The following is a 21,485-nucleotide window of genomic DNA, read 5'->3' on the forward strand; positions in this document are numbered from 1 at the left end:
GTAGGAAGTCAGTTCACAGCCTGCAGGTTGTTGATGTGCTGCTCAGATGTGGGGTTTTTGTGGTTGAGGTGAGAAGAGGCTGTTAGTCATTTAACCGCCGGTGGTTAGAAACACAGAGCGAGGACTGTGCACCACACAGGAAGTGGAGAACCGATACCTCACACACTCAACCGCCGACCACAGAGCGGCTTCTCAGTTTCATATGAAGAAACCACAGCCGGGATCGGTGTGACTGCAGGTCTGTGTGGAGTCACAGGCCACCTACTAACATCCCACTTCAGACCTCAAACCAGTTCAGGATTCAGAGTCCGTGGAGAGTCAGGAACCAGTCAGGTCGGTTTCAGATCAGCTGGTTCTGGTGTAGCCGACACAGTTCTGCATCCAGAGGAGCTTTCAACTTCATGGGACTGGATGTGATTAAACAAAGAGTTGAGTAGCATCATATCTGATCAGATTTTGGTGGTCGAAGGTCACTGTGACCTCACAAAACACGTTTTCGGCCATAACTCAATAATGAATATGCTAATTATGACAAATTCACACTAATATCTAAAAAGATAAAAATGAAGCAGTGATGACATGTTGGGCAAACATGGATGTAAACTGGAACTTGACTCGCTGGTGGAGGCAGACAACTGAGAGGCTGTAATTCTACATTTTAAATTGCCCCATATTCTCCCAGTTTGTAATCATTTTTTGCATATTTTGTCTCCGGCTATTTTTAAACCACGCTAGCGGCGTAGCTCGATGTCTGTCCTTAACCTGATCTCATGGAAAGGCAAATAAATACCACGACATTTTAAAGGGACTATTTGTAACTTTCAGAAATGCTTCTTAACAGCGACACCTGTGGCCGTGAAATCAACGAAAGTCAGTGTCGGGCTCGCGCTTGCTCGCTCTAAATATACCTGAATGAGCATCGCTCAAAACAGTGAGGCGACAGACGTCAGCTAAAACCACAATATCACTCTATATTTCAGCTGCTTTGCAGTAATGTTAGCTGACCAGACGAAGGTCTCTCCATGAACATGATTTAGATCTGATCTTAGTGTTGGCTTTTCCTGCCTCAGCGCAGGCTGAGGCAGCGGGGCTCTGCAGCGTGTCTCCCTGCTCTCTCCGCCCGCAGCCGGAGAGAGCAGGGAGACACCGGCACCCGGTCGGTAACGAGACGATAACGTTACTAGCTGAGGAGCTCCGTCACTTCACAAGACACGGGAAACCTCTGTTGGTCTGGAGGAGCTGCAGCATTTATTTCTGCACAAACGTCCACTGAACATTCACTAGATATTCTCAGAGCTAAACTAACTCTTCTGCAGTGAGGAGTGAGCGCGCATTCACGTCTAGAGGTGGAGCGAGCTGAGAACGCGCGCGCTCTCTGAGTGAAGGCAGGCAGAGGAGGAAAGGCAGCGGCCACACGCAAACCCGCCTATGCGAGCGCGCATGTGTGGCGACCCGCTACATTTATACGCTTAAAAAGTTACAAACAGTCCCTTTAAGGACATTCTGCATGTCATGTGTCATTTAACGCCACGTCGTTACCGCGAAACAGTCATGGTTATGTGTAAGCAACAAATATATAGTAATGGCTGCAGTTAGGTATACGCCTCGTTTCCGTTTTGTTTTGTGTCCGTAAATCCATATAGTATTCGGATTACGCCCCCTAGTGTTCAACGCAAGGAAATGCATCTCTTTATGGATGGATAGAAACACCACCACAGAAATAGGAATAGAAGTTAATTTTGTCTGTTTTCGCCGTCCAGTCTAGATGAATCATATTACATTCTTTCTAAGTGAAAAGTTAATATTTTACAAAACTGGCTAAATATGACGTCGAACTTTTCACTTGGAGAATAATGTATAATGTAATGTATAATATAATTCATCAATAAGTAATTAATTTGCTAATTCCATATTAACTTCCTCTGACACACAGTGCATACAGTCTGTGTGTTATCTGCCGCAAAAAAAACGCGTCGCAAACACATCGGAGATCACAGAGGTTCCCATAGGAATGAATTAACTTCCGGTGGATTCGCACACAGAGCTACAGGGAAACGAGGTGTTAGGCAACAAAATCACTTAGTTAGGTTTAGGAAAGTCTTCATGGTTGGGCTTCAAATAACTACGTAAACTAAGTCAATTATGTGCGTAAGCAACGTAACAGAAGTACGGAAAACAAGTCACTAACTTAAAAATAACTCAACAACACTTTGGGACATGAACACCGGTCTCCTGGTTGAAAGTCCTGTGTTTGTTGGAGCCCTCCCTCCTTCCCTCCATCAGCAGTCTTTCTCTCTTTATTCTACGTCACTAGCTCTAAGCATAGCATATTCACGCAGATGCATTTACATTGCAGTCAATACAGACTACATGCAGTTCAAATGACACGATGACACAAATACTAACACCTCCCACCTGCACATAGAGCGACATAAAGGAAGTAATGTGATAGTCAGTTTTATGTGTGTATTATGACCCACAGGAAAAAGGAAGGAGCTGTTTTATAGTGTCTTTGAACAGCACACAGACTTGTGCACACATAAAGTCTTGATTGGTAAATTTGGCCGACTGCTAACACTCTCAAAGCATTTGTCTAAAGCAGAGAGCTCTGAGCTTTTGGTCGACAATGAAACGAGTCCAACAGATTTTTTCCTCCGTCTTCGTCCCTTCATCTCGTTGCTCTCTGACCAAGTCAACACATCCGAGGGGTTTGACTCTGACTCTAACGGGCCTCTGGGGGATCAGGTCTGGAGCGGAAACAAGCTGCAGAAATAGAAAGAACAGAGTCATTTAATGGTGATGAGGAGAAAGGGGAAAAAATAACGATATCGCTCTCCTATAAATACGAAGCCCGCAGGTTTAACATCTGTGTGTCGGACAGAGGAAGTGAACTGCAGAGTTTCATGATAGAAATGTGAAATATGACGTTCCAATAATTAGCTCTGAGTTTGTTTCACATGGGATGGAAACGTCATGTGATCTCTGCTTTGCACTTGTTTGCATGATGCTGACTTGTGTTCCTGTAGCGGTGATGTGATGAGCTGCATGACGTCGTATTCACAACCTCATAAGTGGAAAGTTTATGAAAAGTCCAAGTTCACGAGTTGTGACGTGTTTGTTGACATTGTCAGAAATGGCGGAGGCCACGGAAGTAAATTTTTCGGTGCATAATAACTTAATATATTTTAATTTTAGCCGTATATTGTTTTTATTCATAATTTTATATTATGTCTGAGGAAAATGTTGATATTGCCAACGGCCTCATCGTTTTCCTCTCCAAAATTGGAGATTTCCAGAATAAAGTCATAACTTTACGTGAAAAAAGTCGTAACATTACGAGAATAAAGTCATATCTTTAAGAGGAATAAAGAAAATAATATGTAAAATTAGTACTTTATAATATTATGACTTTATTCTCGAAATCTCAAATTTATTTTTTTTCCTCAATGTGGCTCTAATACTCCGTCGTACCGTCATACCATAGACCTAAAACAATGATAAATAAAAATGAAAATTCAAACAAAAAGAACAGTTTCTTCATTTCCATTTTTAAAACTCCACAGGGAGCCACTGGAGAGGAGCTAAAGAGATGCAGGTTGCTGACAGCCTGATTTAATTCAATCATTTTCACATTTTCATACAGCCACAACTTATCTATATCTTTGCATGTAATTCCCTGTATTTTGCCCAGTTATTATATACTTTTCATATTGACATAAATTACATTATACACTGTACCATTAACTACTGATTTATTATCTGGATTCCACACTTAGCTGGAAGCCTGAGTGAAACCAGAGCGGTTTGTGGTCTCACACTTCTGTCATTTGTGGGTCATAAACTGACTGAAACCACAGAGGAAATAAATAAATAAATGACCCACATTGGCTGTTTCCTGGTCAAACACACACAGTCTACATCCGTCAGCGAGTCATTGACAGAACAATCAAGACGTAGGTGTCCACTTCAATTATCATTTTCCATCTTTACAGTGTCCATGCTCTCGTTAGTTTCTGCTTCACGCTCCCCACGGACTCCACTTGGCTCGGCTCTAAAGGCATCTGGTGCAATTAGCCTTCGCTTCATCGTGCATGTGGTCCTGGTTTCTGAGGCATCTCAGGGCTCCCTGAGAGACCATGAAGGTCCCAGTTGATGAGTCTACGGGGTCGGACTGAAAGGCTTCAGAGCTCCGTAGTTAAAGTTAGTAGTTAAGATGATTAGCTGTGAATATCCTCCCCAAAGATAGACAGATATCTCAACGTCAAAGCTGCTGAGAGACTTCACACGGAGAGGTGAAAGGTTCTCATTCTCAAAAAGTACTCATCATGCATAATGGATCCTTTCAAAGTGCTTTATTATTACAGAATATTATTCTGTTTTTATCACTAATGAATACATGTAAGAGCATTTTAATGTTGCAGTTCGTCAATGTGGAACCAATTTTAAATACTTTGTGTACAACTGGGTAGATTGGTAGTATATTCCTGCATCATATCGTATAACATCATCATGCTTTTATATTTAAAAATGTAACTTTAAGTGTCAAATAAATGTAGTGGAGTAAAAAGTATAATATTTCCCTCTGCGGTGTAGTGGAGTAGAAGTATAAAGTGGCAGAAAATGGAAAAAGTGATGTTAAAATTGTTCTTAAAATGTACTTAGTTATATTCCACCACTGCCAGAAGATGTATTTGTTGTAAAATAGCGGTGTCTTGTAATCCCTTGTGGGATGAGAAAATGAATTAAAAGATACTTTAATAAAATAAACTATAATATATATACATATTAGGGGAAAAGGGAGTTGCAAATCACAAATAGCGATGCAACGCATGAAAGAAAGTGCAGAGTTATGCGTTGTAAATGATTAATTAATAATAAATATAAAGATATTTTTTAAATATGTACAAAGTGCATCAGTGTTACAATTTGATAATAGTGCTATGACATTTTCACACTTATGTCAATATTCTGATTGAAATATATCTTTGCAATTAGTTTCTAAGTAAACACTTTGATTTTAAATTAAATGTTTGTGTTTTACATAAAATAAGATCTGTTGAACGTTTGTTTTTCTATTTGAGTTTATTTGCACATTTTTTTAAAAACCTTCATGTTGAGCAAAATCTGAATATTTCTCAGAAAGAGGTGACATTTTGATTTTTTTTTTAAGGACAATGATTTTAATAGAATATAATTTCTCTATAACAACTTGTTAATTCTGATTTTATCTGAGATTTTAGATTTTAAAGAACTCGCTAATGAACATTTTTTTAATATTTTAAGTATCTTAAATGTATGAAAATAAAATATGCAGCATGCCTGGCATCTGTGACAACATCTGTATTTTATTTATAATTTTTTGTGTCAGCATTTGTTGGATATTCATTTGTATCTGCTCTGCTACTACTAATAATAATTATACCAAATTCAAGATATACATTAATAAAAACCTCCTCTCCACATCTGTGCTGACACTGAAACAGATAAACATTTTATTAATATTTTATTATTTATTAATTTAATTTTTTTTGCTGAGATGCTTCACACAATATGAATACAAGGGAATATTTGAAATATATGTATGTGCACATTTTTTTCTATTTCACGAATTTCACTAAATCCACTCCATTATGCATGTTTTTTAAAGCAGCCAGGTGTAAACGGAGGATATAATGGTGCTCAGAGAGTGAAAGGAAACAGTGAGTGAAGTATGCAGCGTGGCGTGCCAGCTACCGTCAGGATTTAGGACCCGGGTAGTAAACCTGATAGTAAAGTTGATTGACCTCCGACCCCGATTAGTGAGCCTGAAACCACGAAGTCTGTATCTCACACTGAAGTCTACAGAGATGAAACTGTTTAACCAATATAATAATAATAATGATTAGCTCTTAAGAGCAGTTTGAAGGAACATTTCTGAGCAAAATGTCTTCATGTAAAGTAGAAAAATAAGTTCTTTTCAATGATTCACAGGAAGAGTTTCAGGTGTCAGCAGGTCAGTCTGAGTTCACAGTCAGGTTGTAAAGTTGAAGGTTAATAAACTTGATTGGCTTCAGCCCAAAACCAACACAAGTCAAACATTTTATCTTCATCCTCCAAACTTAATGAACATCTGATAAACTCCCTGCAGATATTGTGGTATATGCTAAACTATCGATTAGTCTTTTGACAGAAAATTAATCAACAACTATTTTTATTAAATAAATAAATTGTTATGTCAACCATTCCCAAAGTCCCAGCATCAGTGAGGTCTTATGTGATGGTGATTGATAATCTTTGGACTGTTGGTCGGATCAAACGAGCTGTTTGAAGACATCAACCTGGGTTGTAGGGATATCTACGTCGCCGTTCGATGTTGATGTTCATTTAGTAAATAATGATGGTCCCATTTAGAGTCAGATAGACCATAAAGCAAGGATGCTTTAGGGCGGGGCTACCTTGTGATTGACAGGTCGCTACCACGGCGCTGTCCGGTCTGGGAGTTGTCCGTGTTTTCGTCTTACAGCTTTAACCCTTTCACAGTGTGTTTTCACTTCATCAAAGTTTATTTATTACATTTTGGTCTTATAGCGTTCGGGTGTACTCAGCTCAACCCTCTCATGGCACTTCTGGTTGCAAAAGATGACGACGAGAAACCAAGATGCTGATGGTCGAAAACCAAGATGGTGACGGCCAAAAGCCAAGAAGGCGACTGCCGAATACCAAGATGGTGACAGCCAAAAACCAAGATGGCGACTGGCGAAAACCAAGATGGTGACGGCCAAAAACCAAGATCAAGGCCTATAGAAAGGAGGATACGTCACACGTCATCAGGGGGTATAACACATGCGCAGTAAAATCAGGTCTGCCCTCGCCGAAATTGAGCCAATCACAACGCACGACTGCAGCTTCAGTTACACTGCGCATGCGTTATACCTCGAACCCATGTCTGCCCGTGACCCAGCCTCCTTTCCATAGGCCTTGACCAGGATGGGGAAGCCCAAAAACCAAGATGGCAACGGCAAATAGAATGGACCAGAAATAAAGTAGAGTGATAAATTGTAAGTTGCCCCAAATGCAATAAAGGAAACAAAACAATTCAGACCTCTCCAATTGTTCAACTCATCAAAAACCATCCAAACCTGCTCTGACAGCAACATTTCGAGCATCCTAGATCAGTGGTTCCCAACCTCTTTTTGTCCCTTTCGTCTCTTTGTTTTCAACCAGTGGGAGAGCAGTGAAAAAGTGGAAAAAATCTCCCTTTAAGGTACATTTTGAACAGATAAAAAATTTGATTAATTGCAATAAACTATGGACAAACGTGATTAATTGTGATTAGATATTTTATTCGATTGGCAGCCCTATAGTTTATACATGTGTGAATCTAATATAGACAACCTCAGTGCAGACAAATCCTTCTGCACCCCCTGTGATCTCTGGCGCCCCCTAAGGGGGACCCAGACCCCAGGTTGGGAACCGCTGTCCCGGGTTACGGTTGTACATCCTCTCCCTGAACAAAACAAGACAGAAGGCAGCCAAATGTCTGTGTGACGTCAGATCCTGGAGCTGCTTCAATGACAGTCAATAGAGAGCAGGTTTATCAGCATCACAATGTGACCGAGGCAACAAACAACAAGAGTCTCTGACGCCACGGAGAGTCCAGTAGAGGACAGAGACACATTAAAGACCTTCAGGCCCCCACGTTCCCCTAAAAACATCTAAAAATTCAGATGTTTTCCATCTCAAATCGTCCGCCCAACAGGGACCTGTAAAGCACATAGAATTACATCAGAGAGCAAGAGGAGGAGGAGGAGGAGAGAGAGAGGAGGAAAAATTCTTCAAGTATGAGAAAATTTTACAGCTCTCCTCCCCTCTCTCTTTCTCTTTTTTTTCCTCCTCTCTTTCTGTCCGTCCTCTCGTCCTCCTGCTGGTCATTCAATGAGAGTTTCACAGAGACGGAAAGTCACCTCAGCTCACAGCAGGTAAGATGCTGCTTTGATTGATTTCAATCAATTTGGAAATAAGTTCATTGATATTATGAATATTGCATCAATGTGCACGAGGAGACATGAATTCAATTAGCAAAATGAATCAACTACAGATGAAACAATGAGGCAAATATCTAAATCTCAGCTATTTTGTTACTGATTAATCCTTTTTAGTTGTGACGACTTTGTCTTTATGAATATCTTTGAACCTGAAGACGTCGTCTTGGACTTTAGGAAATCATAGATAACTGATAATATACAACCATATATTCAATATTCTGAATAATTCAACAGTGTGCAATATTTTATTTGCACGGTACAGAAAGTATGAACAACTTTCAGCTCCACAGCTGATGGAAAATAGAAACTTTCGTACAACTTTTTGTGACTGAAAGTGATTTTGTATTTAGTATGAGTCACAAAAAGGATGTTCTTGTGTCATGCAATATTGTTTTTTGTTTTTGTTTTTGGTGCAAAGGGCCGTACACAAAACAGTATACACAATATACAATATGTATGCAATACATAGGAATGGACAGAAAACAAAGCATAACAAAATCAATTAAAAAATTACAAATTAACTTTACTATTTTATATTTAGTTGTGTTTATATTAAGAGATATGTTTTAACAGCTCTATTTTATGCCTTAATTATCATTTTGCTTTTACTTTTACATATTTTATGAGCATAGTTGAAGGAACCTGGAACCAAATTTTTATTGCCTGCTTGCTGGAATTGACAAATGACAAGTACCTTGAAAAACAAAACAATAAATAAATAACAATATATATATATATCTTGTATATTCCACAGTCTGCAAGTGGGATGAGTTTATTTCAGCCAGATCAATATCAATTAAAACAGAAAGGAGACAGATTGTTGCAGGAATATCAACAGAACGATGCCTGTAAAGTCCTAAAACATGAGACTTTGTATTAGAAACAGGTGAAATCACTCTGTCGGCGTATTCTGACTTGTTTTCTCCAGATGTTTTAGGAATAAAAAAACTGAATAAAATGTTAAGAAGAGGATGTTTTGACTGCATCTTCACCTTAAGGCTCCTGCATGAATGCATGCATTATGTTTAAATGTGCTGCGGTGATAATTACAGTGGCTGCAAGATGAAAATCGATGCAAATTTATGTGAAAACCATAAACTCTGTGAGTTTCTTTTCCAAATGATTTCATGTTGTCATATGTTGTCCGTGTGACCTCGTCCTGTGAAAGCCCCCGTCTGGCTGTCCAGACTGAGTACGTCACTGATGCTCGTTAACGAAGGCGGTGTGGCGGCTGTCAATCATTACATCACCAATGGCCAGGCAAAGCATTACAACACGCCATTAACCTGCAATAAAAACTAAAATATTCTGACCAAAAAGCCACTAACCAGAGGCTTTTTTTCACTTGTCTTCCTCAGGTTATTGAGTTTACTCTTATGGTACATGTCCACAAGATCTGTCATTTCCACACAACCCATTCCCAAAGGCCTCAGAAGGAGGTTATGTTTTCACCGGCGTTGGTTTGTTTGTTTGTGCGTTTGTTTGTCTGTTAGCAGGATTACTCCAAAAGTGCGTGATGGAGGACATAATAATGGCAGAGCTTCTGAGAAGACAGCAGGAAACAAAACTCAATATGCAACATGTTGACAGGCTGGCTCCCTTATGATAATAACCGGCCCCAGATATTTATTAATTTGTGCAGACGGGATGGCGTTATGCTGTTGTTGTGGACTCGGGTCCAGCACTGGGAAGTCTGAACAGCTGGTTTTACTGCTGCAGAAAGTGGATTTGAGCTCAAATAGCAGAAGTATTACATACGTGTGTGGAGCTGCTGTCCGGGAGAAAGAAAAAAGCGGTAGATGACGGGACGAGAGACAACATAGTGTAACGTTATACAGACATAACAAGGCTGCTAAATGAGAGAAGCATCCGCCGATACGTTACACGTGTTAATAATAAGCCGACTATCTCCGTTGGCGGAGGTCTGCGCTCTCCGGGTGCCATTCTAGTTATCTACGTAAGCAGCCCTTGCAATGCATTCTGGTAGCGCTGCATTGCGTTTCTAGAGACGGGGTGTCATGTTGGCAGCTCCTCATTTGCATAAAGTAGGCGACTTTATGCAAATCAGGGGCGTCCAGCGCGACTCGCTGCCTCTGGAAACTCACGAAAATGTTTAAATTAGGGCTGTCAAAGTTAACGCGTAAACGCAAAACAATGTCATGCTAGTTTGTCGCTAAATAAACTTAAATTTTGGCAAGGAAAAACGGTCATGTCCGTCCCTTGACCTCTGACCTCTAGATATGTGAATGGGTACCCACGAGTCTCCCCTTTACAGACACATCTGAAAGCCTCCAGGTTTACTCACCTGTTCAGTCGTATCTCAGCATCAACCAGAAGTTTGTGTTTTGAACGAGCCGCTCTGAAGGAGTTTATTTTGGCTTCTGAAGCTCGGTGTGAACAGGAGGAATGAAAACCAGCAGCAGTGAGAGAAAGTAAAGCTGGAGAGTCTTTACGGTGCGTTCAGGGACTTTCTATTGCCCTCCTGTGTTTTCTCAGAGGGTCCGTCCGACAGGAGCAGCTGCAGCAGCTTTAACGGGCAGGTATTTACAAGCTAATTGTTCCCATTGAAGTCAATAGAGACGGCTCACGAGAGTTCTAGACAAAGATGGACGTTAAACTGCAGATGCTGAACCCTGTTTGTGTCGGGTCAAGTTAAATTAGCAACAGAGTCAGGTTCACATATGAGACGCAGCAGTTTGAAGGAGGCATAGGCCTTCAGTACACAAACTGAGTACTAGGAGACATACTGTGTCCAACTTTATTTGGTATATTCATAGATTTGTCCAACTTTATGTGGTATATTCATAGATTTGTCCAATTTTATTTGGTATATTCATAGATTTGTCCAACTTTATTTGGTAAATTCTTTTTTGGTCCATGCTTCACCCTTCCACCAAGTTTCATGAAAATCGGTCAAGTAGTTTTTTCTGTAATCCTGCTGACAAACAGACAAAGAAACCAACAAACCAAACCGAAAACCTCCTTGGAGGACGTAATAATGGCAGAACTTCTGAGAAGACAGCAGGAAACGAAACTCAGTTAACAATATGCAATATGTTGACAGGCTGGCTCCCTTATAATAATAACTGGCCCCAGATATTTATTAATTTGTGCAGTCAAATTGCAGACGGGATGACGTTATGCTGTTGCTGTGGACTCGGGTCCAGCACTGGGAAGTCTGAGCAGCTGGTTTTGCTGCTGCAGAAAGTGGATTTGAGCTCAAATAGCGGAAGTATTAACCAGCTTCGGTTCTAAACCTCTCTGGGGAAACACGGTGGTTGGATCATTTAGGGTTTGACTCATATTTGTGGATTCGCTCAGCTACTGAATGTGTGCAGGAGGAAATGTCAGGGGGAAACTCTAAGTGTGGAGATGTTTATCTTTTTCCTGTAGTTTAATAATATCGTGGTCTTTTGTGGGGATTTACATAAATACTGTCTGACCATAAAATAGAGATTCAATTTAAAAAATGTCAAACAGTAACAGATTAGTTTTGACCATTGTTGGAAACTCTGATCAACGCTTGTCTTGTTGTTATTGACCTATTTATTTATTTATTTTTTCCCGTAATAATTTATTGGAAGTAATATCAGGTGTACAGAAGCACAAGTGCAAATGATTGTCCCTTCACCCACTGACGATGCAAAAAGGATAAAGAACAAAAAAGAAAGTTAAAATGAGAAAAAAAGAAAGAAAAGAGGATAAAAAAAATTATTAAAATAAATCTGTACAATATCTGTCATTGTTTTGTGTTCTTAATAGATTTCCAATAATAAATATATACATACATTTGCATAAAGCAGCATATTTGCCCACTCCCATGTTGATTAGAGTATAAAAAATACTTGACAAATCTCCCTTTAAGGTACATTTTGAACAGATAAACACGTTCATATTGAGCTTCATTTTCCAAATCAATCAGGATCAGTAAGGCCTAACACAGCTAAACCAATAAGACATGAGATTCCATTTCATTAAATACTCTTCAAATACTAAATATATTAAGTAGTCTAAATAACCAGCCTTTAGTCTGATCCATCGCCAAGACTGCATTATAACAAATTACCCTTTCAGACCAAGTTAGTTTTTCCGTTGTGGTTTATTGGCCGACACGCTGCACCGACAGGCCCGTAAACAGCTAATGGCCCCATATCTGCTAATTGTGACCAAAGTGGAGTCTGCTGAGCTAACGTGAAACTTTAAGATGTCTTTAAATGTGTTTCTGTCTTCGTTCCAGAGGAGGAAAATCACCTGGAGAACAGCGGAGAGACGGGAGGCAAAAGGAGCGGTGAATGTCATCACCTCTGTGGGATGTGATTGAAGTGACAGCAGCCGACAGAGATCTCTTTCACCTGCAGCTCGAGTGCTGCTAATCTGTTCATCTTTGGAAACAATCAGCTTCAACTCAACCAAACTAAACAGCTTCAATCAGCCCAGATTTCCTGAGCAGTTTCCCTTCTTTCCCTCTCCTTTTTTTATTTTCCTAAACAACCTGAGGAAGATTTTTCCTGGTCCGACCCCAGCGATGTTTCCCTTCATCCCCTCCTCCCTCCTCCTCGTCCTCCTCCTGGCTGCTCCGGCCCTCCTGACTCCATCAACCTCCCACGAGTTACAGGTCAGAGGTCAGAGGACGCCGAGGGATGCCAAGCAGGACTCCGTCAAGGTGAGTCGATTGTCGGTTTGGTGATTTAGTGAGGAACAGTTGGACCGTCGGCAAAACGAGTAGAAATGACTGACAGGTTATTGGCTGCATTGACAGAAACATCCTCCAATTGAAGAGATAATATTTCCTTCAAGAAGTGAAGACTAATCTCAACCTGATTCTCCTCAAATCCTCCCAAATAAAGACAGAAAAATAATGATGCATTCAGACAAGTTTCGTGTACTTAATGCCAAAAATGTACGATTTTTGATCATCTGGAAGTTACGCCCAAATGAGCAGTAGTAAAAGAAGTATTCAGATCTTTTACTCAAGTAAAAATTGTAAACAAAATCATTAAAATGAGCTCCACCTTTAACAGCTGCAACATTAAAGTGATGAATTCATGAATGCATCAATAATTATAATACAATAATATCTGCATAATGTTTCTTTTACTTTTGGTACTTAAAGTATATTTTGGTAGTAGTATTTATGTACTTTTACTGAAAGCTACTACGAGGAACTTAAATCTTGTGTTGATTTTAGCGGCCCCTCTGGACAAAAGTGGTAGTGTTTCTGAGCGCCAGACTCCCTTTAGAAATCCTCTCATTTTAAGTAGATTTTGATGCTCAGAGTACTTCTTCCACCTCTGTTTATCAGCTACATCATCCCAGAAAAGACAAACTGTCTTTGCTGTAGTTTAGTAAAGACTGCATTCTTGATAGAAATGCATTCAAACGTTGACCGTTTACTTGTGAGATGTGAAAACTCTGCAGAAACGTTTGGTTTAGAAGTTGGATTGAAAAACTGTCAGAATTAGTAATTAGAAATACTCTGTTACAAGTAAAAGTCCTGCATTCAAAATATTGCTTAAGTCAAAATCAAAATATATTTAAAGTACCAGAAGTAAAAGTACTCATGTAGCATTACCGGGACGACCTGGAGGCCTGATCCCCGGTAAGTTACCAGCGTTACTGAAGAAAAACGAGTAAAGTTTGGCTTTGAGGAACTGCAGTTTTTGGCACCTCAGTATTGGCGTCATTTCTCAGCACCAGAGGTCATCGCTTGTTCCTAACTCAATGCATCGTTTAATAATTGCTCTTTTAGGACGCAGCAATACTGCAAACATAACACAAAGAGATACTAAAGTTGAGCTTTGACATTGTTACAGGTGGTGATCTCAGAGAGCTTCCTCACTCAGGGGGATTCATCTGATGTCAGCCAGGGAGGTAAAAACCTGTTTATTTTATTAATCATACTCATTTAAGCATCTAAAGTTCAGTTTCCATCTCCTCCCAGTTTTTTAATCCAACCTGTTCATCTCTCAGGTAGAGAAATCAACCTGATCCCCGGTTCTCCTCTGGTCCTGACCCACAAGATCAAACTGGTTCCGTCGGGCTCAGGTTCCGGGTCTTGCGGTTGTGAGGCGGACTTCGCTGCCCTGCGGGAGCGTCTGGAGAGGCTGGAGAGGGAGGTGTCGTCTCTCAGGGAGAAATGTGGAGGAGCTGAGGGAGGCTGCTGCACCTCCAAGGAGAGCAAAGGTAAAACCAGCTCATTGTTAATATTTCTCTCTAGCTTTACATAAGCAACAACAGTTAAAGTGTCTGTAAGCAGCGTGAGAACAATGTGACAATGCTTCACTCGGCTTTGCAGAGCAGAGAAATCAATAAACAAAACAAACCCTCAAAGGTACTGCATTTAGCATAAAACAATATGCTCCAATCATAGCATGACAAACTGCAGCCCAACAGGCAACAACAGCTGTCAGTGTGTCAGTGTGCTGACTTGACTATGACTTGCCCCAAATTGCATGTGATTATCATAAAGTGGGCATGTCTGTAAAGATTCACATATCTGGAGGTCAGAGGTCAAGGGACCCCTTTGAAAATGCCTGTGACAGGTTTCCTCGCCAAAATTTACTTTGGAGCGTTATTTAACCTCCTTCGCACAAGCTAGTACGACATGGTTGCTACCAATGGATTCTTTAGGTTTTCTAATTTCATATGACACCAGTATCAGACTTTTCTTCTGTCTTTCTTTCGGACATTTTTCAGATTTTTCTTCAGAACATTTTTCAGATTTTTCTTCAGAACATTTTTCCGACTTTTCTTTCGGACTTTTAAAAAAAAAAAAAATTCTGACTTTTATTTCGGAAATTTCTCAAACTTTTATTTCAGACTTTTTTTTCGGAGGTCAAGACCCCTTTGAAAATGGCCATGACAGTTGAAATGCAAGATGCGTTAATGTGCTAAAGAAAGTAGTGGCGTTAAAACAAATTTGTGTTAACGCGTTATTGTCACATTAACTTTGACAGCCCTAGTTTAAAGGCCTTTTTACACACCAGGTTTTATGTTGTGCGATTAATTCGCACATCACAGAATGTGATGTGCGAATTAAGGCGAAAAATCAAAAAAAAAAATTCAGAACAAGGTGGATTTTTCTGAGCTTTTGCACCGCGAATAAAGGCATCAACCAATGAAGTTGTGCAGAACGGACATAGCGGACACATACAGTATATTACTCCTTTAAACCTTGACAAAGGCAGCGCGGACCAGATCCACTCTTTCCATTCTTACCTTACACAATAAAAGCCCTAGACATAAAATATTCCAACCCGATCTCACAGTAAGGCATTTTAGCCTTAAAATACGTATGGAAACAGCGTAACACAAGTACGGAAAATAGTCACTAACGTCACTTACAAAACAAAACATTGGTCTCGAACAGCGGCCTCCTGGTCTAAAGTCCTGTTTTTGTTGGACCCATCCACCCAGCATCAGCAGTCTCCCTCTCTTCTAATTCTACGTCACTACCTCTGAGCGTAGCATTCACACGGATGCGTTTACATTGCAGTCAGTACAGACTACATGGCGACAAATGACACGCCAAAAGCAAGAACGCCGTTCTTATTGCACGCTTTTGCCTCGCACATCATCGTGTCATTCATAAGCCCTTTCATGCAACTGAGCTGAATATTCGCAGGCGAGTATTTTCGTTTTCGTGTTGTTTATATTTGTCACGCCGCCTGCCCCTCCGGTGTGTGAAGGCCTTCAACCTCAAAAACATCATATTTAGGTGATGATGTCATGTTTTTGTAACTGAACCCCGCCCATCTCCAAAACCACAAATACATGAAAATCTCTGATGTGAAATAAACAAAACAGCAGAACATTGTGTGTTCCTTTTAAGCTGATTGAGAAAATATGTTTGGATGTTTTGAGGACATGTTTAGCTCCGTTATGATCGTCTGGACCAGAGGAAGTTAAACCCTCAGGGGGTCACGTGATTTACAGTAACGTCTTTTACGGGACAAAACGCCAGAGATCCACCCTAAAACCACTTAAAACTTGTCTTTTATCAACATGTTGTTGTCTGTGATTTGTTTTGACACACAGTAAAATTAAGTTATTAGGACATAATAAATCATAAATATAAGACGGTCCCTTCTGAGAACAAGATGGTGCATCTCAAGGTGCTTATCCCCAGATAAATAACGGAGGTGTTGAACCTAGATTTGATTCCTAAATGTTATCCTAACTATGAAAAATGATGATCATTCTCACACAGCTTTTCAATCTGACCACAGTCATGCTATCACTATTCGCCATGTGCTTCACCATGACAACAAATACAAACACATGATCTAATATGATTCTTTTGGTACTGATAACGTAACAGAACAGTCTAGACTCTCACTGTTATGAATTTTTAGCCCGATTACATTCTGAAATGACACATCTGGGTTTTGTGTTCTTGCTTTGCTGCGCAGCATGTGTTTATAGCAACATGTCTTGTATAAACACGGCACTGAATGTTCTTTGTTTGTTGAAAAATCCCTGTTTCTCTGTAGTCACAGCTGGATTGTTGTTGGTCAAAAGCTGCGAACAAAAACAGCCACGCTCGGTCGGTCCACCCCTGTGGTCCAGACTGATGTATTTTAACTGTTGTTGGATTTGTAAATTACATTTTGTACGGACATTCACGTTCCCCAGAGAATGAATGTTAAAGATTTCTTCTGATTTTTCCTCTGGCGCCACCGGGAGGTTTTGAGTGAAATAAATGTTGACAATTATTGGATAGTTTGCCATGAAACTAACGAATAAATGTCTATAAATCTGCTTAGAAATCATAGAAAAAAGAGTATTCGTATAACTGTAGAACCTGCCTGAGAATAATCACATTTTTAAGTTTTCTTCAGATTCAAAGTAATCCAGTGATAGATGTCTGTTGATTAATGGGTTCACTGCAAACAGGAACTGCTAACAGATAATTCGGCATACATTTAGTAGAAAGAAAAGTAGTAAAAATACTCTATTATAAGTAGAAGTTCTGTATTCATTCACTCCATGATTCTATTGTGATATCTTTAGATTCAGTGTGACGTACCCTTTCCGATGATATCATTATCTCTGATGTCCATCGAGAATAAATGTCCATAAAGATTAAGGAGGCGATTAAAAAAAAATATATATATATATATATATATATTAAAAATGGTGGAAAATTTAGTCAAGTGGACTTTAGAGGTTCTTGAGGTTTTTTTATAGAGCACATTGAGCTGGACATGTGGGTCAAATTTAAAGTCAATCTGACTTACGATGTAAGGGGTTTTGGACGTTAAAGACACCGATTGGGGTCATGTTGGAGTCTTGAACCCTACCTAGATATAACAAAGTGTAAACTATTCATTTGCAAAACAACTCAGTACAGTCGTTAAATAATCGTAGTGGGTTTGAGGTACAAAGTCGGAGTACCATTACCTCCGTTTTGTACTTACTAGAGTATTTGTACTTGTGACTGTCAGTTAAATCATCTTTGACAGATTTATGTTAGATTCAGTCCATCAGTCACTTCCTCCGTCGGAGTGGAGCTGACCTCAGGACTGATCCATTAGAAACTGGCAGAGCTCGAAGCATGAGCTAACTGTGTGTGTGTGTATGTGTGTGTGTGTGTGTGTGTGTGTGTGTGCGTGGGTGTGTGTGTGTGTGTGTGTGTGTGTGTCCTCCGCTCGCTGCCCAGTGTGATCTCAGTCCGGCTCCATCTCCTCCCAGTCCGGAGCAGCTTCCCTCCTCCACCCTCCTGTAATTAGTCAAAGCAGCGCTGCGTTACAGTCTAATTAGAGAGGATTAGACCTCCACCCCCCCAAATACTGAGAGGGACGACGACTCTGCTCTAAATAATTCAAGACATGTTTCAGATCAACTTCCATTATTAAACTGCAGCAAACAAAAGCTTCTGTCAGGATGAACTGTACAGTTCGAGCTCCGCTACTAGTGAGGCTATAAGGACACATTTTTATTTTTGGCAACTCTTTCATCTACATCTGACTTCACAATACGTGCTTGGTTAAAGCCTTTCTTTACCCACAGAGCAGGGCGTTGTCCAATTACAAAAGATTATAGGCTAGCCGAAGAATAGCTAGCATGGAAACATCCTACATGAAAGACCACATGGTTGAAGTGTCTCTGTGTCCTCTCCCTTGTTTAACCCGTCTGTCCTCTGTCTCTCTGCTTCAGGTGCAGGTTGCTCCATCAAACCAAAGACGGACGAGTGTCCCAACGAGTGCAGCGATCAGGGGCGCTGCGTGGACGGAAAGTGCGTCTGCTTCCCCGGTTTCAGCGGCCCGGACTGCAGCGAGTCCAACTGTCCCGGAAACTGCAACGACAACGGGCGGTGTGTGAACGGACAGTGCGTTTGCGACCCTGGTTTCGCCGGCGTCGACTGCTCGCAGAGAGGCTGCCCCGACAACTGCAACGACCACGGCAGGTGTGTGAACGGCAAGTGCGTCTGCGACAGTGGCTTCGCTGGTCCCAGCTGCTCGGACAAATCCTGTCCTGGTAACTGCAACAACAGGGGGCGCTGTGTGAACGGGCAGTGTGTGTGCAATCCTGGCTTTACCGGCACAGACTGCTCTGAGAAATCCTGCCCAGGTAACTGCAACAACAAGGGCCGCTGCGTTAACGGACAGTGTGCGTGCAATCCTGGATTCACCGGCCCGGATTGCTCAAAGAGGGCCTGTCCTGACAACTGCAACAACCGCGGCAGGTGTGTGAACGGTAAATGTGTGTGCGACAGCAGCTTCACCGGTGCAGACTGCTCTGAGGACTCCTGTCCAGGAAACTGCAACAACAAGGGGCGCTGCGTTGATGGAGAGTGCGTTTGCGATGACGGATTCGGCGGCCCGGATTGCTCTGAAAGAACATGCCCGGATGACTGCAGCGACCGCGGCAGGTGTGTGAACGGTAAATGTGTTTGCGACAGCGGCTTCACCGGAGACGACTGCTCTGAGGCGTCCTGCCCAGGAAACTGCAACAACAAGGGACGCTGCGTTAACGGACGGTGCGTCTGCGACAGCGGCTTCACCGGAGACGACTGCTCTGAGGCGTCCTGTCCAGGAAACTGCAACAACAAGGGTCGCTGCTTGAACGGACGGTGCGTCTGTGATGCTGGATTCACCGGAGACGACTGCTCTGAGGCGTCCTGTCCAGGAAACTGCAACAACAAGGGTCGCTGCTTGAACGGACGGTGCGTCTGTGATGCTGGATTCACCGGAGACGACTGCTCTGAGGCGTCCTGCCCAGGAAACTGCAACAAAAAGGGGGCGCTGCGTTAACGGACTGTGCGTCTGCAACGCTGGATTCACCGGAGACGACTGCTCTGAGAAAGCTTGTCCCAAAAACTGCAGCAACCACGGGAAGTGCGCAAACGGGAAGTGCGTTTGCGAGGTGGGCTTTGCCGGGCCGGATTGCTCCGCCAAACGCTGTCCCGGAAACTGCAACAACAAAGGGCGGTGCGTCAAAGGGAAGTGCGTCTGCCGGCGAGGGTTCACCGGACCAGACTGCAGCCAGTGTGAGGAGGGGAGGACCGGAGCCAACTGTGATACCGGTGAGTCCTGGAGACCTGAGGCTACACTGTGGTATTGCTATATTTTACTTTAGCAAAAGATCTGAGTACTTCTTCCACCACAGCCAGTAAATTCTGATGTTGAAATGCTAAAGGTCTTTGTACACCAAGTCCGTATTTTTTAGGGGTTTTTTTTACGATTTTTTTAATACCAGAATCGATATATCTGCTTCATTTGAGTAAAAGGAAGTTACCGCTTTTATTGTTGTAGTCTGAGTAACGTGACGTCATATCCGTTCCGTATCCGTCAACCAAAACAAACCGCTTTCTGGTTTCGTCTAGAAAACGTCGGAGGGTCAGCATGGATCCGACCTGCACCCTCACATGATAAATCCAGCGTGTTAAACACTACACATCCAGTAAAGGATGGAAACACTTTGCAGGAAAAGCAGAGCTCGACATCACGGCTAAAGCTGCATGCTAACTCTGCTTTGAACTGGTCTTGATTCATTCAACAACTTATTTTCCATCAATGATCTCATCGTTTCTGCTCAGAGCACTCGTAAAGTTTTTATTTTCATCATTGAGGACGTTTCCGTTCACTTTGTTGATTCGCTGCATCCTTGTTTGAGTGACGTCTAGTTGCTGTTTTCGTTGTTGTTCTTTGCCGTCGTCCTTGTTGTTGTTGTCGAGGCTACGTTAGCGCGTTAGCTTGTGTGTGTCTGTGCTGCTTCCAGCTGCAGTGGTTCCAGAGAGGGAAGTGTTTCATTAACAGCAGGATCCCCTCAGACTGCTGCTGCTGCTGCGTAATGGCCGACACGTGTGTGTGTGTGTGAGAGCGTTAAGTGTTTTCCCAAATGTAACCGACCGCTGATCGGAGCGAAGGGAGGGAAGTCCTGCAGTCTGAGGCCCCGTGTGAGACGGAGGGAGATAAGAGGGCAGCAGCAGTACGTTTCCATCAACCTGCTTTTATGCACATTTTGAACTTGTGCAAAAAATACCTGAATTCAATCACAATGTTTTTCTTTTTGCAGGGTGAGGTGACAAGGTTGGTAGTTTAAATATGAACACATGTTTGAACTAGGGCTGTCAATCGTTTACAATATTGAATCACAATTAATCGCAAATTAATTGCAAATTTTGTATCTGTTCAAAATGTACCCAATCTCCCGATGTGACAAGTATTTAATACTCTTATCAACATGGGACCGGGCAAATATGCTGCTTTATGCAAATATATGTATATATTTATTATTGGAAATCAATTAACAACACAAAACAATGACAGATATTGTCCAGAAACCCTCACAGGTACTGCATTTAGCATAAAACAATATGCTCAAATCATAACATGGCAAACTGCAGCCCAACAGGCAACAACAGCTGTCAGTGTGTCAGTGTGCTGACTTGACTATGACTTGCCCCAAACTGCATGTGATGATCATAAAGTGGGCATGTCTGTAAAGGGGAGACTCGTGGGTACCCATAGAACCCATTTACATTCACATATCTGGAGGACAGAGGTCAAGGGACCCCTTTGAAAATGTCTGTGACAGTTTTTCTTCGCCAAAATTTAGCCCAACTTTGGAGCATTATTTAGGTTTTCTAGTTTCATGTGATACCAACATTTATTCACTAGCGTTAAGACGAAGAGAAAAAGAGTCTAGAATCGGCGCTGCTGCTGATCATTTATTGTAGTTTCAACATCTTGAATCTTTATATAAAAGCAGTTAAAGGAAAAACTTTGCAGTTTCTTGCACCTTCTTTTATGGAGCTTCTGCACCAGTTTCTGAACGCATGTGGTAGTAAATGCCTCAGCTCGTATGATGTAAAGTGCCTGTTGGTAATTGGTTACGGGAAGCATGACGTCAGGCTCTTGGTGAACCACTGAGCTGTGAATTTTTCAGCACTTATTTTACGAGAGACTGGTGATTTATTACGGAGTGTGCCTCCGCTGTGTGCAGTCATACATCAGC

At 41.5% G+C, this 21,485-nt stretch overlaps 1 protein-coding gene across 1 annotated transcript in view; it reads left to right on the forward strand.

Annotated features, from left to right (window-relative positions):
- Positions 1–7,875: 7,875 nt before the first annotated feature.
- The window catches only part of LOC119503621 (tenascin-like), a 46,359-nt gene continuing 32,749 nt past the window's right edge, over positions 7,876–21,485 (forward strand). Inside the window, exons 1-6 of the mRNA XM_037795483.1 lie at positions 7,876–7,958; positions 12,262–12,687; positions 13,838–13,895; positions 13,995–14,207; positions 18,183–19,234; positions 19,329–19,551. Of these exons, the coding sequence (XP_037651411.1) occupies positions 12,550–12,687; positions 13,838–13,895; positions 13,995–14,207; positions 18,183–19,234; positions 19,329–19,551 (1,684 nt within the window). The 5' untranslated portion in view covers positions 7,876–7,958; positions 12,262–12,549. The remainder of the gene's footprint in view (positions 7,959–12,261; positions 12,688–13,837; positions 13,896–13,994; positions 14,208–18,182; positions 19,235–19,328; positions 19,552–21,485) is intronic.

Source organism: Sebastes umbrosus, chromosome 15 (genome assembly GCF_015220745.1).
Source record: "Sebastes umbrosus isolate fSebUmb1 chromosome 15, fSebUmb1.pri, whole genome shotgun sequence".
NCBI lineage: Eukaryota > Metazoa > Chordata > Actinopteri > Perciformes > Sebastidae > Sebastes > Sebastes umbrosus.